General features: G+C 40.2%; 1 protein-coding gene across 1 annotated transcript in view; it reads left to right on the top strand.

Annotated features, from left to right (window-relative positions):
• The window catches only part of LOC124271425 (BCAS3 microtubule associated cell migration factor-like), a 93,736-nt gene that overhangs the window by 53,126 nt on the left and 20,147 nt on the right, over positions 1 to 20,463 (top strand). Inside the window, exon 22 of the mRNA XM_046706578.1 lies at positions 9,336 to 9,509. Within this exon, the coding sequence (XP_046562534.1) occupies positions 9,336 to 9,509 (174 nt within the window). The remainder of the gene's footprint in view (positions 1 to 9,335; positions 9,510 to 20,463) is intronic.

The raw sequence follows: 20,463 nt of genomic DNA, 5'->3' as shown, positions 1-20,463 counted from the left end.
AGTTCTCTGCCCATAACATGGACCCCTTCCTTAAAGCACAAGAAATCGACGATAACTTTAAAGTCATCAACGATGCCAAGGCCAAGGCGTACAGGATCGAGGACCGCAAGCTGGCTCAAGTCGAAACTATGACCAGAAGAATGTTTTTCGGCCTCAACAGATCCAGGACTATCAACGAAACTCTCATCACTAGGTTTTGAGATTCCACATCAGAAGACGACAGAATGGTATACTCGGCCCTCCTTATGCAAAAGAAGGACCAACAGTTCCTGACGGATCGCCTGTCATCCATCTCCGCAGCTCTTACTCTGGCTTGTCGTCAAGGACTCCTCGCCAACTGCAGTTAGGGTGAATAGTTCACAACACCGCTCTACACAGCCCCATGGTCAACTCCATCCATCTTCGCTGGAGGAATTGATAAAGTCTCTAAAGAAGTCACCAAGGATTCAAGAGAAGTCCTCATGATTAAATCTATTGACACTCTGGCCAGCGTCATCAGACAGACATCACAAAGATATTCCGGAAGATCCAAGTTTACTGGTCTACAAAAAGCACGGGACAGGAAGATGGCCGGCTTCAGAGGTGGAAAGGACTCTTTTCGTCGCCCATTCGGCAACTACAGGGGAGGATCTGGAAGAGGCAGGACACCCAGAGGCTTCCGCAACTATCGTCGATGAAAGACGGGTTCGGAACGACTGGAGTCTTCCACCCCCAGCCGTCCCTATACAACCTTCACAAGTTGGTGGACGCCTTCAACTGCACTGGGAGAACTGGGGAATACTACAAGATCCATATGTCTCCAACATCCTACAACACGGATATCGCATCCAACTACGGGCCACGCCTCCGCTTACAGTCAACCCTCACAAGTTCGACTTCCAGGCACAACAACTACTGAAGTTACGAGAAGCTGTTTCATCTCTCCTAACCAAGCAGGCCATAGAAATCGTGGATCAAGTAAACATCGAACCAGGTTTCTACTCCCCAGTTTTCCTAGTGCCCAAGAAAAATTCCAAGGAAAAGTTCCGACTCATCTACAACATGAGCATCGCTCAACAGGGATTATCTCACGAAAACCGCCAACGCTTCGCATGATACATCTACCTCAACTACTGCACCTCGTTCGTCCGATGGACTACATGGCCAGTATAGATCTACAGGATGCCTACCTGCATATCCCGATACATCCCGACTTGAGGAAGTACCTACGGTTTACACTAGACGGGCTACATTACCAATGGAAGGTCCTACCGTTTGGAATATCATCGGCCCCCTGGTTGTTTACAAGAATAACGAAACCCATCGTCACTTACCTACATCGGCAAGGGCTACGCAGTGCGTTCTACCTCGACGATGGGATTCAAGTAGATCAAGATCCAGAGCGTCTCAAACTACAGTTGAATTCCACCATCAAACTACTAACGCAGCTAGGATGGTTAGTGAATCTACTCAAGTCGGACCTAGAACCTACGCAAGACCTGCAGTTTCTAGGCATCAGATTTCTCACGACACAGAACCGTATCGTCGTACCAGAGGATCGATGGCTCAAGATTCAACAGACGATCCTCTCAAGCCTTACTCTCCGCTACCACTACGACAGTGGCAGAGTCTGTTGGGTCTCCTCACGTCAGCACAAGACATGACAGCCAGAGGCAGACTACAGTTACGCCTGTTACAATTCCTCATCAACGCTCATCTCGAGGACCTTCAACCCTTCGGTCTACCGAATCACCTCAGACCTCATCTACTTTGGTGGACCCGGAGGTCGAATGTTTGCGAAGGCATCTATTTAACAGAACCGGAGTTCAAGACCCATCTCTATGTCGACGCGTCGCTCCAAGGTTGGGGAGCTCATCTCGCCAACCGGACGGCAGCAGGGTTATGGAACCAAGAAGAGAGCAATCTGCACATCAACATGCTTGAAATGAAAGCAGTAATCAACGCCTTACTTCATTGGAGCACCATTCTACAGAATGCGCATCTCATGATCCACACCGACAACTCAACAGTGGCATTTTATATAAACAAGCAAGGCTCAACAAGATCATTGAACCTACTGACTCTATGCTTTCAACTGTTCGACCTGATCGACGATCTCAACATACATGTGAGAGCATGCCACATTCCCGAGCCAAGAATGTACTAGCAGACGCACTCTCTCGGCAAAATCTACCGTCACCAACGGAATGGAAGCTCCACCCCGAAATCTTCGCTCAGATTATCAAGGAAATAGGAGCTCCATTAATAGACCTATTCGCCACTCGCTTCAACAATCAGCTAACAACATTCGTCTCACCAGTCCCAGATCCACAAGCGTGGGCAACGGACGCTCTAAGCATATCCTGGGAAGGCCTCAACGCAGATGCGTTTCCGCCGCCAGCTCTAATACCAAGGGTATTACAGGAAATCAGACAAACTCAGAGCCTCCAACTGATTTTGGTCGCTTTACTGGCCAGCGAGAACGTGGTTTCCATTCTAATACAAGAAATCGGACAACCAATGCTACAACTACCAAGGAGTTCGAATCTACTGCATCCCTCACACAAAACAAGCGCGACGACAACCCAGGATCATTCCAACTTCACGTATGGACTGTATTAAAGCGTGTTTAAACAAGAGAGGTTACTCAACCAGAGCGGCGAAAGCAGTCACGCTTGCTTTACGCAATTCTACACGCAACTTGTATGATGACAAGTGGCACAGTTTTGAGACATACGCTGCTAAAAAGGGATTTACAGCTAGAAATGCTACACATCCTCAAGTGGCGGACTATCTTTGTCACCTACAACAAACCAAGCGTCTAAAAGGCTCTACACTTTCAACGTACCTCGCAGCACTAAGTTCAGTGATAACTATGAGGACGGGTGCCAAGCTAACCAAGACGCCAGAGTTACTGGCCTTGCTACGCTCTTTCCGATTGGAGGATCAGAAACAGAGATTTCGCGCTCCAGCATGGGATCTCAATGTTGTGCTTCAACACCTCAGAAGTGAGGCTTACGAACCATTGGAAACTACATCGTTTGAATTCCTGACACGGAAAACACTGTTTCTGCTATCCCTAGCAACGGCAGCCAGGATGTCGGAAATCCACGCTCTAGATTACGAGAGAACACATTTTGACGACAATCAAAACTCAGTGCATATGGGACTGCGATGGGACTTTATCGCCAAGAATCAACTGCCAGGTCAACCAGACAGACAATTCCACGTCCCTGCACTTTCCTCCGTACTTGGACCTCATGATACGCTGGACTTATCACTATGCCCAGTGAGAGCACTCAAAGTTTATTTACAACGATCCAAAACGAGGCTTATTTAAAATTCAAGCGATTATTCATCCCTCTCTACAGCGACACAGACCGAAGTCTGTCGCACCACGATATCTATATGAATCAGAACTGTCATACTACGAGCCTACAAGGCTGCAGGACTCGAACCTCCAAGAGCATCTAACCCTCACGAAATTAGAGCACTGGCTTCTACACTCGCTCTACATGGAAATTGCTCGCTGAATACGATCATGGAGGGCTGTTTCTGGAAATCGGACATGGTGTTTGCTAACCACTACCTGAGAGATATCGCCACCGAGGACGTCTCAGGCATTCACCATTTCGGTCCTTTGGTCCTCGCACAGCAGTTGACAGTTCCTCGTAGACGATGAGACGTAGTCTCACTATATTATATCAGTAATTATCAAGTTTACAATTCTACGGAGTTTTGCTTTAGTCTACATGTCTATCTTAAGCCTAGTTCAGTCTTAAGCCCATTACTTGTTGTTACTTGTACAGTTGGGTCGCTTCTCCACTTTGGAGTCGCTTTATTTCTATTTTAACCTACTATTGTAGTCCCCCCATCTATGGCAGCTGGTAGAACTTATGTATGATAGCAGCAGAAATTAATTTATTTACAGTGCCATTATGAAGTTCCCATAGGGGGTTATTGTACGTAAAGTCACTAATTAAATCCAAAGTATCTTTTCCCACCTCCGAGTCCGTCGGATTCTACAAGCAAAAGAGCATGAGTCAGGATAAGGAAAAATATGTAATTTTCTGAATAAAATTGATATTTTATACTTATCCTGACTCATGAGGTAAGCCCTCCCATCCTCCCCACATGACACTTTGGATTTCCCTGCAAATTCAAGTGTCGGGCTCGTTATCAGGAGAGAGTGAAGCATGTGGGGCACAGTGGCGCCGTCTTTCCCGCCAGTGGAAGCAAAGAGGGGCAACTCTTGGTGAGTAGTGATTAGTGATTTTACGTATGTTTCAATTGAAGGGAGCTTCAATAGGGAGATACAAGTGTTCCACTATGTTCGCAAGAAGAAGAAGACAAGCAAAAGAGCATGAGTCAGGATAAGTATAAAATATTAATTTTATTCAGAAAATTACATTTTCCAGTACTCTCATTGAAAATATAAGGAGTACGTACTCCTGATGTTGAAAAATTATCTGGAGCCCTGGTTTAGGATGTGTCCAATGCAGCACCGAGACCATTTCCAGATTTCCCAGTTGTACAGGGAATTCCAGGTTGATCTGTTTGCATCAGGAGGGATGAATCGGCCTCTGACGCCTTCCTGCTGGACTGGATGGACAGGGTGGGTGAGTCAACATTGGTTTTGACCGCACTTTTTTCGCTACAAGAAGTTTTGTACAGTAACAGAATTTCCCTCTTCCCACGGACTTGGGATTCAGTATAAAAGTATGTATGTTGCACCTCCACAGGGGTTTTCAATTCTTTGAAGATAATTCTTTGAAGATATGTTATATACTGGACAAAATTAGTAAGGGATATTCGTAAATTTTGAAATTATGAATAATGATCTATTTATTCATTGACACACGGATAAAATATTAATCATAAAAATACCAATATCCCTAACTTATTTTGTCCAGTATATATGGGGTTACACTTTCTTAGTAAAGTGCAGATTCTAGTACTTTTTGGTTTGAGTCCCATCCGGGATTCGAACCCACACCCTCAGAGTCAGGCACCTAATTGCCAGCACACTAAGTCAGACGCATAGACCACTCAGCCACTGCGGCTTCCACAAAAATGGAAGTCGGACAATTGGTATTCTAGACTGCGGACTTTGAAGATAGTCTTCCGTGGGGTGGCACCACCCACCTCCCCACAATTCAGTTCTCTGATGTTGATAGTCAGCAGAAGGCATGATGAGATGGGACAGGGGTGCCTATGGCTATGTCTGCTCCAGTCAACATGTGCCTGTTGGTGACCTTGGAGCAACATTGGACGTATTGCAGGCCGTCAGGGCCAGATGTTGTTCTCCCTTAGTTGGTTCCGTACAGTCCTGGAACTGACTGGACGAAAGCCAGGAATATCCTAGCAGTCAAACTTGCCATCAGCAATCGATTCCTTAGATGGATCAGTCAAATGTGGTTGTCTTGCTGACATGACGTCACTGTCTGAGGCAAATCTCGTGTTCAACTATGTTGAAAACGTCTCCATAGAGATAAGATCATGTTTCGATGGGAGTCAGCATAAAGGTATATATGTTGTACCCCAAGGAAGACCTCTTCTGAAAAGAAAGTAGCCAAACCTGCAGGGGTTTTCAATTCTTTGAAGAGATTCTTCCTTGGGGTGACACCACCCACTTCCCTATCTTTTGGTGGCACCACCCACCTCCCCACAATTTGGATCGTCAGCAGAATGCATGATGAGATGGGTCAGGTGTGCTTATGACTACCTGCACAAGTTTCTTTATTATACAATATATTTTACTGAAACATTGTTACAACTGTCACCAGATATTTTCACCAGCACAAAATGCATACATGTACCCTAATGAAGATTCTCTTCAAGAACTGAAAACCCGACAAAATTTATACATTATCCATATATATTCAGTATAAAAATCTACAATATTTTGTGACAGAATAAGATATATAATTCACTAACATATGATGATAAAATATAGAATGTACATATGCTCCCTGTGAAGATCCTGGCTAGAATTGGTCTTCAACCACCCATGCTTGTCGTAAGAGGCGACTAATGGGATCGGGTAGTCAAGCTTGCTGACTTGGTTCATGGTTGACACATGCCATCGTATCCAAATTGCGTAGATCGATGCTCATGCAGTTGATCACTGGATTGTCTGGTCCAGATTAAATTATTTACAGACTGCAGCCACATATCTGGAATATTGTGGCATAAAACATCAGACAAACCAAACCAAACCAAAACATGGAGTCCAAGACAAATATGAACATTTCAATGCTTTCCCTGTAGGAGATACCAGTGAGTACAGCTTGTTCAGCTTGACCTGATCAAGTGAATACTAATGCATTGCGTGACCGCGTCACAACTGGTTGGGTCTATTATTGTGAAGGGGTGCACCTTTGTCCGTTGATTGTCAACATGTCCGAACAGCTGAGACAAGGTCGCCGTTTGACATCTCAGTGTCGAGAAATTGTCCTAACTTTCTTTAAAAGAAGCTACAGATGGTTTAATGTTTCCGATTCGGCTTTAGGCAGCGAGCAGCAGCAGCAACTGGTGTTTCCAGTACAACCCTAGGCTGAATAGAACTAGAACAACATTCTCTGCTCCCCTATTTAATGAACTCAACCTGCCGTTTGTGCCATTTGACCTCCCGGGTCATGCATATGTAGAGTAGCTCAGGTCAAGCTGAACAAGCTGTCGTTCCCTACTGCTGTATTCAATAGCCTACATGAATAATACATAGATGAAACACACTAGCTGACATTTAACATGTTAACACAATAACACACCCAGCCTATTAATAATCATTTGCATATATTACATTTGAATCTGTAACTTACAAACACTATTTAGAAAAGCTTAAAAGAGATTCTGGAAGTAAACGATAATTACACATTTGTTGGAAATAATATTCTTTGGTGGTAGTTTATGGTCATTTAGCTCACTTCATGAAGATTAAAGTAAAAATATATAACCTATGTTTATATTACATGCATTCGGTATATTTAATAAGACAATTATAAGATACTGTATCATTTCACTGCAAAACAATATGTAGATTATGGAGATTTAACTAGCTCATGTAAGGTGGTGACTTTCATTGTGATGATCAGTACATGTCTGTCAAAAAAGAATGAGTGAGTATGGTTTTACGCCGCTTTTAGCAATATTCCAGCAATGTCACGGTGGGGCACACCAGAAATGGGCTTCACACATTGTACCCATATGGGGAATCGAACCCGGGTCTTCGGCGTGACGAGCGAACGCTTTAACTGCGGAAGTAAGCATGATGATCAAAGCATACATTGTAATGACAGGTTAACAAAGGTGTTAGCTTGGCCAATCAGCATGGAGCTTCTGGGGCAGGTAGTAGGTCACATTAAGTAAACATGCACTGTTGAAACTGAAGGAAACTAACAACTTACAATATACAACTTACATCAAGGTTTAGATGCAGTAATTTTAATACGGCTGTTGAATGTGGCAGGTATAATGGAATTGAATATAATGAAAGGCTATGTCCTTTTTTGTAAAGCCAGACGCCAGCATTATATAGAAAATGAATATCATGTACTATTTATTTGTAATGCCTACGATATACTTAGAACGAAATATATAACAAAGTTCACTAAAGAATCACCTACTCATTACTCTGTCGTAAATCTTTTGCAAAGCAAAAATGATGCTGTCATATACAATGTTGGATATACTTATACAATGTACAGAAATTGAGAAACTCCAGGACATAGAGCTGCAGAGTTGTTTTACGCGACCACTAAACACAGTGTCAGTCTGATTGTATTATGGGCGAGGGTCTCTTTACTGAATAAATACTGTCTGTCTGAAACTAAGAACTTACTGTATGTAGTAAATATATGTAATAATCAAAAATTGATTAAAAAGATTGTTGAGAAATTCATTAAAACAAATATATACATACAGTTCATTATCTTGATAAAGGATATAATCAATTTTGTTCTCCGAACATGGGACGGGAGTTATTGGGATAGATGTTTAACACTCAGTAGGTTGATCACACACACAATCAGTCAAGCAACCATTGTATCCACCAAAATGTCAGTTGTATTTTTACAATGTAGTGTTACACTGTCTTAGAATACCCCAGGGAAATTTTTCAGTAGATTTTGACTTCTATGGTTAATGACCTGTCCTACTCACAGTTTGATATTGATGGACATGGGGAAACAGGTGTATGGGGATATTCTTGATAGCCATTGAAGGACAAATATGTAAAACATGTGAAAACATGGCCGCATGGAAGAGTGGTATTATTTTACACCTCTGACATCAGTCACCCAGTCACAGGGGGCCAAAAACAGGTCTCAGGTGTACCCTTTAGTTACACGTGTTGTCTGGGTTAGACTTGGTCTCCAGTAACCCATGCTTGTCATAAGAGGCGACTAACGGGATCGGGTGGTCAGGCTCGCTGACTTGGTTGACACATATCATCGGTTCCCAATTGGTAAGATCAATGCTCATGATGTTGATCACTGGATTGTCTGGTCCAGACTCGATTGTTTACAGACAGCCGCCACATAGCTGGAATATTGCTGAATGCAGCTTTAAACAGTAATCAGTCAATCTAATTGATTCCATAGTGAGCATGTCAGCTTGTTGAAGGGGTCCGATTGGGCCTATGATTTAAATTCCAGTACAGGACTGAGACGTTTATGGACGCTACCTTGATACCCAACGTGTGGCTGAGCATGCTAAAATTGAATTTGAGCAGAATATCTCAGTACCCCTCTCTGTGGCCAGGGACATGCCTTCTGTTGGGGGGGTTTGTAGCAGAGCAAGGTGGCATAACACAGATTATGTGGTTAACATCTTTGGTGATGTGGACAGGGTGTCTGAGTTCGAATCCCATAATGGAACTCAGAACTTTCATGGTTGCTACAATAGCATGGCCTGATAGTCAGCCACAGACCTATCCCATGTAGTACCAGTCTATCAGCAATATAGGAGATCTTTCTTGGAAGCAGAAGTTCAGTCAGTATGATAATGGTGCATATATATAGAGGATATTTTGTTAATGTTGTCAAGTAACCTGTATATTTCATCGAGTGGTCTGACAAAGTTGATATGTTCACAAGTGGTCTGGCTCGATGACTTGGTTGGCACATGTCATCGGTTCCTAATTGCGTAAATCGATGCTCATGCTGTTGATCACTGGATTGTCTGGTCCCGACTCGATTATCTACAGACTGCTGCCATATAGCTGGAATATAGTGCAGCTTAAAACCCAACTCACTCACTCACTCACTCACTCACTCACTCCAAATGCTACTGAACATGCCTTTGTTTGCTACAAATGTTTCTAAGGTTGATTGTAAACCAATGACTTCATGATGCAGGAAGTTTTGACCAGTCTCCGAATCTGAGTGATGTTCTGTGCGGGTGGGCGGAGTCGAACCTGGTCCGCCAGCCCCGGAGCAGTGAAGAGGAGGAAGATCGTCTCCGTGAGACATTGGCCGACGCCATGGTGGAATCTCCTGTCAAAGACTGTGGACCCACCAGCATGAGGGAAGGTGAGTTTCCATGGTTTCAACACTTACAGAATTTCATTTAAGTTATTATTTCTTTAGTTTGGCTGAATGTTACTGTCAGCAGTATTTTTGTTACATTAAACTGTGGACATCAAGACATGATTTCAGACATTCTATTTGTTTGAGGAATATAGGTATAATGAAAAAACGTTCCAGTAGGAATGTGGTTTTCCTGTTTCGATGGTCAAAAAGTTCTTTAAAGTCCAGACAACAAGAAATGAATTGTTGTAATTTTATGTCTGAATTGCATCATGACTAACACCTTGGACCCAGTTGGGGATGGTCCCATCTTCTAAGGTGACAGAAGTTTCTTGGCAGAGTTGCTTACTTGCAATGCCAGAAACCATGGGTCCGAATCTAAGCATCACCATGGCAATGTTTCTGTCTGTTTGTTGCTTAACGCCTTACTCAGCAATATTCCAGCTATATGGCGGAGGTCTGTAAATAATCCGGTCTGGACGAGACAATCAAATGACTGATTTTTCCATTTAAATAGTGTCCTGAGACAATCCAGTGATCAACAGCATGAGCATTGATGTATGCTTTTGGTATATGAGCCTGACCATCCAATTCCGTTAGTGTTCTGACAAACATGGGTTCCCGAATTCTAACCCAGATCTTCACAGACCATTATATTAGTGGATGTATCAGCACATACTCATTTGTGATGCCAGTTAAGATTAAATCATTACGTTAGGTTAAATCCTTACTTCGGCCCTTTCTGTGACATATAGGTGACTGAGTACCCTTGTTGTTGTAAACCAACCACCCTCACTCTTGACCCAATCACTGTTTTGCACTGATTTATATGACATGGTACAAAACAAATTATCTTGGAACCAATGATTGACATGATTTCAGACGTTAAAGGATATGCCTAATTTTGCTGGGGGAAAAAAAAATGTTTATTTTTTTTCAATATTTGTTTAAGACAGATTTGTAAACATCTAAATTTGAAAAAAGCCCCCAAAAAAAACCAAACAAACCACACACCCCAACAACCCCCACCAACCAACCAACCAACCAACCAACCAACCAACCAACCAAACCAAACCAAACCAAACCAAACCAAACCAAACCAAACCAAACCAAACCAAACCAAACCAAACAAACAAACAAAAACAGCAAAAATAACAACAACAAAAAACAACAAAACAAAACCCAACCAACAATCCCCCATAAAATATAAAAATAAAACGGTTAAAGTTATGGAATATCTTAGGCAGTTGTTGTGAACTCAGAGATGACTTGCAGATGAGATCATTAATCCATATATTCCCAAACTGTAAGTGAGCTCTTTGCATAATTTGTAAAAGTTTCATTTGGGTTTGGGTTTGGAAGAAATAGCCTATATACTATTCTCCTGTACACAATGGATTTGAACTCTTGTTGTTCCACTCACACTGAACTTTTTGTTGTTGTCAGAGACAGGCAGAGTTACTTCCCTTACACCTCATCCTTGCAGCATCTCAGATGATTTCTTCAGAGTGTTTTCGAATTAACTTAAGGCAGACAGAATAAAAACTAAAGTTATATTATTTAACCCAAAGAAATATATCCTAGCATTGTGTAATGTTAATTACAGTTTTTGCTCTATAAATTAATTAAGATTAAGATTACCGTGTGTATTTGAGCCGGAAATAGCAATCAGCAGCGAACAAGCTCAAACATGCACAATAATATAACGGGACGAATATTCTGACGCAGTCGTCAGTAAAATATAATACAGAGTACTATTATTTAACCCAAAGAAATATAACCTAGCATTGTGTAATTTTAATTACAGTTTTTATGTCAAATATATATAATCAACACTAAGGTTATACAGACCCTCATGAACGTGGTAAGCAGAAGTTGTATGCACATGGAATGGGGTAAAATACGGAAGCCATTTAAATTCACACATTTTTACCGATGTTACTGTAAACTAGCAGTCAATAGAAAACGAGGCGGTAATCAGTTCGTGATTGTTGAATGGGGTAAAATAAGCAAGCCAGTTTGTTGCTACAATAAATATGATATTTAGAGAAACAAAATATATTATGCATTTTCTGTCATCTACACTTCGTTTCGATCCGTGAGTAGACACAATATATATGCAGTGTAGGAAAGATAGCCCATCCCAACGTCCGAGAGGGGTGAATTTTGTGGAGGACGGGTTAAAAGCCCGTCCCAACGTCCGAGAGGGGTGAATTTTGTGGAGGACGGGTTAAAAAAATATCTAGTCCGTCCTCATGTCGGGTCAATTTTAGCAAACCAATGACATATATATAATGATTATAACCATTTTGAATATTTACTGCCGAAGGTGTTTTATTTATATTTGGAGGACAGGCTAGATTTTGGCAGGACTGGTAAAAAATTTGACCTGCCAGTCCTGTGGACAGGCTAGATTTTCTACATCTTTCCTACACTGATATATGATTGTGAATTCTTTGAATAATGTGGACCAAAGTTATAATTATTGGTAACTGCCAGTTGTCTGTTGTCTGTGTTTGCCGCGATTAGGACCCCATCGCGGGGGATCAACTTATGCACGAAACATACCATTTTGACACTGATTTTAAGGGTCAAGTTTGGGGGTCGTCTTTCCATGGGGTCGGCTTATAGACGGTAATATACGGTATTCAGTATCTGCATATGCAATATGCACTATGTCGATTTTTCTTCTATTCACATATTTCTCAGGTTTTTACTGTTTTATTCAAAGAATATTGTTGACCTAAGGCTATAAGGAAAGTAATTCTCACAGGGCATTGTAATTATGTATGGGTATAGAACCAAATGCTTTTAGTCTCCCCACACTTGCTGTAAAATTGAGATTTGGTCAATAAGATTGACCAGTAAGATTTTTTTTATTTTCTTTCTTTGTTGACCTGGTCATTTGTTCAAGCACTGATCTAATTGGTCCAGACTCTATCGATTATAGAGTTCACTCACTCACCCACGTCATTTTTCAGATTTTCCTATCCAGGTTGTTATTGCAGATATGTATAACATGATTCAACTTGCTACTTTAAAGTGATGACTTATATATCATGAACATAAACATTCTGGAATCTTCAAGAAATATTCAGTCATGGCTTTTCAGTTAGTGAAGTGAGTTTTCTAAAAATTAAACACGTTTTCAGGCACTGACAACTTCAAAGATATGTTCCATTGTCAAGTACTTCAAAGACTAAAAAAGTAGTTCAAAAATCGTTTATGTTCGATTATGAGAAAATCGATGGCTTGGTCGTTTGGTCACTGTGACCAATCTTCGATTATTTCAATTAATCGGACCACCACTACAGTACAGTCCAGAAAGTTTCTGATTCAAGTTACAGCTTCAGAACAAAAACTAGTCATTAATATCAATCTTGTACAAGCTTCCTATGATTTCTGAGAAAATATGCTCTCATCGTTTTAAGTTTCCAAAGAAATAAGCTGGTTCCAGAAATATACAGTTTCAATATGAGATTCTGTTAATGTTATTAACGTACGGCTGAAAAGGCTAACGAGAATATGGCTGAAAGCAGAAGCTGAGATATTCCTGATTCTGTTTTACTCTAGATACATGTCTTCATGCATAAGGGATAATGGTGTTACATTGGAAGTTTACATATTTAGGTGTCAAATATCATACTTCTCCAATTCTTATTTTTATAGAGTAATATCTTTATATTGCTGAGCCATGTATAAAGTTAACTGTGTGCTAGCATCAGCTGTTTATTATTTGAAATATAACTCCCTCCCTCTAAAAACAGAAAGTAAAGATAAAGGTTATAATATCAACATAAGCTGTTTTCAATGTATATAAAACAATTCTAAAAGAAACATGAGAAAACTCACCAGTTGTGTTCTAATTTCCAACTTTCTGTTTATGCTGTATGATATGCACCATTAGATGGTGGGTTAGCCCCATGGTTAGACCATTCACTTGTTACATCAAAGCCGAGGTTGGATTCATCACATAGGTACAAGGTACCGGTACCTATTTCTTCTAATCTGATATGGCTGGAATGTTGCTGAAATTGTGTAAACATAATCACAGTTAAAATTTTTTTGCCCATTTCTGTTCATCACAAAGCGGGGCAATGGGGTAGCCCAGTGGTTAAAGCGTTGGCTCGTCACGCCGAAGACCCGGGTTCGAATCCCCACATGGGCACAATGTTTGAAGCCCATTTCTGGTGTCCCCCGCCGTGATGTTGCTGGAATATTGCTAAAAGCGGCGTAAAACCAAACTCAGTCAGTCATCACAAAGCAGTTTGTTTTAAACTTTGTTTCATATTCTTTTATTTATCTTTTCAACATTGTTCACTGTTTCATTTCGTTTTCAAATATTCTGACAGTTTATTTTTACCATCACCTCAAACATGAAAATCGTTTCTGGAAGAGCTAAACTTGAATTACCTTTTACTTGTAATCATTTTGCAGTGATTTTTTTCCATTAAAACAGAATAAATGTCATTTTCCACAAGAAGTGTTTAATGCTTTTAAACTAGGCTTGGGCACATAAATTTTGCACTTTTGAAATTTCATCTGCCCGAGGTGTATTTTGCAGCCAGTCATGATAACTGTTTTCTGCTCAGTTGGGTTTAATTAAATCGGCAACAAGACAACTTTAATTTTGATCATTTTCCGTGATGAGAGTTAATGTGCTCGGAATCACCTTGGTTTAGTTGAAGGTGACCTGCTGTGTACTGGGTGCGTTTGAAGTGTACCAACCAAACATGTCGTTAAACACAGGTAGTTGAAAGAATGCTACAAGTCCTGGGTCGTATCTGACCTGAGCTGTCTCATCATTAACTTCCATCTCGTGAGTGACAGAAAATGTACGCCTGTCATTTTCACTTTATGTTTTCCTGCGTTGAAACGAGCGCTGATGATTTCCCCATGTTTGTTAATTCTGAAATTACCACTTATAGTTCAGCATTCATTAACCCGCGCAATCCTTTGCTTTGTTCCAAAGTTTATGAGCCGTGGGTTACAAAGCACGCAGGTCTGGCTCGTCCATTGCTCTACTGATTACTCCCTGCGAAATCAACCAGCGTTAACTAAATTATAGAGCTTCAACGCTCTCTCAACCTGTCATCGGAGGAAAAACGTTGCTTGACGACATTCACGATTATTATAGAGGGTTGTTGTGTATTTATTCCAAAATGCGTGTTGACAGTCTCGAAACATCCAACTGGAGATTTTCTGATCACAGCAGTGGCAATTGTTTTCATCAGTTCCAAAATCTGGTTTGCTCACACATGTCAATTAAATACCAGATAATTTCCTTTGCCAGTTTTTAATAACTAAATGAGGTTGTTATTATGTATGAGTCAACACATGAGGAAGATTAGGCTGTAATTATGTATTGGTCAAAAGCGCTTAACAAAAATGGCAAATCCCTGTGTCAGCTTTAAGAGGAGGGTGTCCTGTGACATCAATGCTCTTTTGAAAAGCAACAGCTTGGCCATAAAACTTCATACAAATATTGAGAAATTAATCACATAAGGAAGTACGGTTGAAATCACTGTGTAAATAAAACAATTATCCTGGGGATTTTCTCTTTGTTGTTGACTACCAGTGTGTGGCTGCACTTTAACATACATATACTCCTCACAAAAAGTTAAGCAACACAAATTTGTAGTCTCATTACATTTTCATTTATTGAAATTTCAAATCATGGAATGATGCAATAGAAAGGTTAAATATGTATACACACGATTAACAAAATGAAATGAAATGGTATTGAGCAATAATAGACTTACAAATCATCAAAAGCATGTACCCGAGAAACAGTCGTGCAAAATGTGCTGCATTGATGGAGCAAAATGTTAACATTAAGGTTCAAGTCAGTTTTGGACAGTGAAGCAGTGTTCAGTAAAGCATGTTCAATGGGATTAAGATCAAGTGACCTTGCAGGCCAGTCCATATGTGTGATGTTGTTGATCTAAACAACATCGTTAACAACTCATTCTCGGCCATTATCATCCATGGACGGGCATTATCACCCATTAAAATGAAGTTAGGACCCGCTTGTTGTGCCAGAGGAATGATTACAGGTAGGTTTACAATGATCAGGGTGCATGTGTGAAGAGTGGTGCACATTCATCCCACACATTTTGCATGTTGTTTCTGAGTGTGGTTGTGTTCGGGTTATGTTGTCAATGTTATCAGATAAATTAATTTGACAGTCACTAAAGGTTATGTATTCTTTGAATATTTACCTTTCAGTAACATGTCGGCAAAAATTGCTATCGAAATTGATAAAGATATTACACTGAAAATACTTGTTGCTTATTTTTTTGTGAGGAGTATATAATGAAACAGGTCCCAGAATAGTTTAAAACTTTAACATACATATAATGAAACAGGTCCCAGAATAGTTTACACTTTAACATACATATAATGCAACATGTCCCAGAATAGTTTACACTTTAACATACATATAATGCAACATGTCCCAGAATAGTTTACACTTTAACATACATATAATGCAACATGTCCCAGAATAGTTTACACTTTAACATACATATAATGCAACATGTCCCAGAATAGTTTACACTTTAACATACATATAATGCAACATGTCCCAGAATAGTTTACACTTTAACATACATATAATGCAACATGTCCCAGAATAGTTTACACTTTAACATACATATAATGCAACATGTCCCAGAATAGTTTACACTTTAACATACATATAATGAAACATGCCCCAGAATAGTTTACACTTTTAAAATTTCAGAAATATGTTTCAATTTTATTTTAAAATATATTTTCAGGTTATTTTATGCAGGAGTGAATAAGAATATGATTATGCATTTTTTAAAAAGTCCATGTACACAAAATATAATTGGAGAACATTGTGGAATGAGTTCTTTACAATTTGAAATGTTATTCATTTTCCAATATATTTCTTCAGAATTTAATGTTTTTCAATCAACTAAAAAAGTCCTGTTGTATAAATTCAATTGAACTTTTTATCACCATTATTACTGTCATTCCTGTTAACCACAAAAATGCTTTATTTCTTGAAAAATCATTGAGAAATTCAAGCATGTGTCAGAATATACATGACATGAAATTGACGACAATAGACGTAGATATCAGTGAAAAGACTTCCACCTTCCCATATATTTACAAGCCGCAGGAGGCGCACTGTGACACTAATTACTGGCTGTTTAGAAAAGAGGAGTCAAATATTATCTAGCAAAGGTTCAGCTCTGACATATTTCCATTCGGATTATTAGCCATATTTGTGCTTTTGCTACCTAATATTACGCCTCCATTTATCGCTGAACAAAGCCCTATGTGTGATGTACCAGAGAGATTAACTTGCCAGCTCTATTAAACTTCTGACACCTTGTCATTTCCGACAGTTCTTTTCATGCGGATGAGCCTAGAGGAGTCCTTTTACCTCTGTCATTCCCGCTCATCTTGTTCGACCTTCGAACTTTTTTGACTCAGATTCTTTTGACAGATGCCCAGGCAACGAGGGACATTTGAGTCAACCGGTGCTGATGCTCAGTGGTTGGAAACATTTCCTATGTTTTTCGACAAACTCGAAAGGAAATTGAAAGGGAACAGTGCTTGAGTGCCGCGGCTGAACGGCCATTATGCCTGTCGAGTGCTAGTGTTTGATTGTTTTGTCTCCGGGGGTGTGGACAATGAACTAAGGGACAGGTTTTATGCATTAGATGCGTGAAGTATTTCCACACGTAGATCTACGAGGTTCAGTGTAATTATGAATCATGATCAATTTTCAGTACTTATATTGACATCAACAATGACACAGACGACAATGTTGGTTTTATCTAAGGCGGAAAGTATTGTAGGGAATTAAAGCTTGTGTATTATGCTGCGACGGCAGAACGGCATCTTGGGAAGAATCCCAGCAGGACCATCCATTCATGTGTTCAGATCTTATCTACTTCAAACCCAAACCCTCAATACACGCACCCCATGCCTGACCCTTGTCTCAATTGAATATTAAACCCCAAGCACCTATTAATTTTTGACACGTTAATATAGACGAGTATGCAAGGGTTCTGAGCTGGCATCAATGTGATGTAATGAGAGCCTCAGGTCAAAGGTGAAACCCTACTTTTGTTGAAAGCCCCAAACGGCATCTAGATGAAAAGGGAATCGTAGGATATTAGCGTTTTGTCGAGACCATTCAGTTCATTCAAAGTACGGTGGCGTCTCACAAAATAGCACAAATACCTACCGATTATTGTTGCACAATTATGACATTTGTTAACAGTGAAATCACTTTAATCGCGGAACAAGTTAGTTGTACTGCTTAGTTCGGAATGTCAGTACTTCTGGTGCAAAGCATAGTTTATCTCAGTACAGGACTATTGAAAATTACTTTGTATTGAGCAGAACGAGGAAAGACCTTTACAGAGAGACTGACATGTAGTTTTCTTTAGTGTTAATAGCACGTAAATAGTTACACTTGAATGTGTTTATTACACAGCTGAATGTCAGTCTTTTTGGTAATAGATAAAACCCATGTCGAAAAAATATACACATATATCTGGTTTTTCATGACATATCTGAACATGTTGGGGGTTTTTATGAGAGGAACACATATCCTTGGTTCAAGATTCTTTTTTAGCAGAAATTTGCTAAACTTGAGAATACCATATTTGATGTGTGGGGAATGATGAGTGTCTCATTGGTGGAAACAGGTTTACATTCTTAACACTGCTCTTGGATCATATGTGTTATGTTTATGCAGGACATATATTTTTTCATGAATGTAGGTGTCATGGGTCTAGGTCTAGGTCATTTTATATCACAAACACTAATTCAGTTTTTGCCAGTGAGGCTTACATATAAATTTACTAACTGAAGTGATAATGATGATGATGATGATGATGAAGAAGTTGATGCTGATGAAGAGGATGATAGTGATGATGATGGAGATGTTGATGATGAAGCTCGTGCTGATGAGGAAGAGTAGCTGGAGGATGATAGTGATGGTGATGGTGGTGGTGATGATGATGATGATGATGATGATGATGATGATGAGATGATGATTTAAGAAGATGTTTATGAATGTAGTGATGATGATGATGCAGGTGGTGGTGGTGATGATGATGATGATGCGGGTGTGGTGGTGATGATGATGATGATGATGATGATGATGCAGGTGGTGGTGGTGATGATGATGAATGAAGAAGATGTTTATGAATGTAGTGATGATGATGATGAGGGTGGTGGTGGCGATGATGATGATGATGATGATGATGATGATGTGGGTGGTGGTGATGATGATGATGATGAAGAAGATGATTATGAATGTGTGATGATGATGATGATGATGATGATGATGATGATGATGATGATGATGATGATGATGTGGGTGGTGGTGATGATGAGGATGAAGAAGCAGAAGATGTTGATGAATGTTATGATGACGAGGAGGAGTAGATGCAGGAGGATAGTGATTATGAGAAGGGGGTGGATGTTGTTGTTGGTGATGATGATGCTGATGAAGAAGAGGAGGATAGTGATGATGATGATGATGAAGATGTTGATGTAGATCATGAAGTTGATGCTGATGAAGAAGAGGAGGATAGTGATGATGAAGATGTTGATGATTTGTGATGTAGATGATGACGTTGTTGCTGATGAGGAAGAGTAGCTGAATGATGATGATGATGATTATGAGGGGGATGATGATGATAATGAGGAGGAGGAGGAGGATGTTGACGATGATGAGGACGGCATTTCTACAGGGTCAATGACTAAGGCAGCTCTTCAAAGTGTCATGTCATCATTACCCTGGTCAGTGGATCAGTCTGCTCTCATTAAACAATAGAAGTAAATCAGTAGGTAATTGGCATTGATTGGTAATAGCAGTGGAACAATAGATGCCAGGAGTAATCCAAGCGTCAGTACTTCTGAGTGCCCACCTTTGTCATCTTATCAGTTTTGATGCCTCACATGTACATATGTATACTACTACCTACTGGGTGCTGGACACTAACACACACCTAACACCCAAACACTCCTAAGCCCACTAAATAACACCCAAACCTTCAAAGCCTTAGGCATATTTCTTATAAAAACTGGCCTTTTAGGTCGCCTATAATCCCACATAACCAACTAGTGCTAACATAAAAAATAATGATACAAAAACAATACATTAAATCAAACAAAACAAATACTAACCATCCCATAGTTCATCCCCCTTCAACTCTTGGCAAATTTGCAAATTAAAAATTCAGACAAATTTAATTATGCAACACTAAAGCCCCCTTCAGGTTGCGATATCTTTGGTCTAGTCAACCCTCTTTCGATCAAACACGGGGCGGTGGGGTAGCCTAGTGGTTAAAGCGTTATTTGTCACGCCGAAGACCCGGGTTCGATTCCCCGTGGGCACAATGTGTTAAGCCCATTTCTGGTGTCCCCCGCCGTGATATTGCTGGAATATTGCTAAAAGCGGCGTAAAACTAAACTCAGTCAGTCAGTCAGTCGATCAAACACTGGCGACCCTGTGTGGTTAAAGCGTCTGCTTGTCACACCGAAGATCCAGGTTCAATTCCCCACATGGGTACAATATATGAAGCCCATTTCTGGTGTCCCCCGCCGTGATATTGCAGGAATATTGTTAAAAGCAGCGCAAAACCATTCTCACCCACATATATATTCATAAATATTCTGTTCTAGTCATCTTGAATTATGAATATTCACTTAATGCACAACTGAATCATGACAGTCCTATTAAATACACCGACATACACATAAACGCCTCAACAAAACATCAGAAAAACATTAATCAACAAGAAAAATGTATTAGAAAAGATTTGAGGCATAAATTATAAGGTAACAAAATCTCACAAGGTTTGCTGGTTAAAGAAACAACTGACTGATTTGAATGATTGACAAGGTAAAACCCATCCATGTTTGTCATCAATTACGCCTTGTATTGGTCAGTGCCTTGTGA

Source organism: Haliotis rubra, unplaced genomic scaffold (assembly GCF_003918875.1).
Source record: "Haliotis rubra isolate DU_JTF1 unplaced genomic scaffold, ASM391887v1 Scf160, whole genome shotgun sequence".
Taxonomy (NCBI): Eukaryota; Metazoa; Mollusca; class Gastropoda; order Lepetellida; family Haliotidae; genus Haliotis; species Haliotis rubra.
Note: the sequence above shows the minus strand (reverse complement) of the source record. Positions and strands in the feature narration are given on the sequence as shown.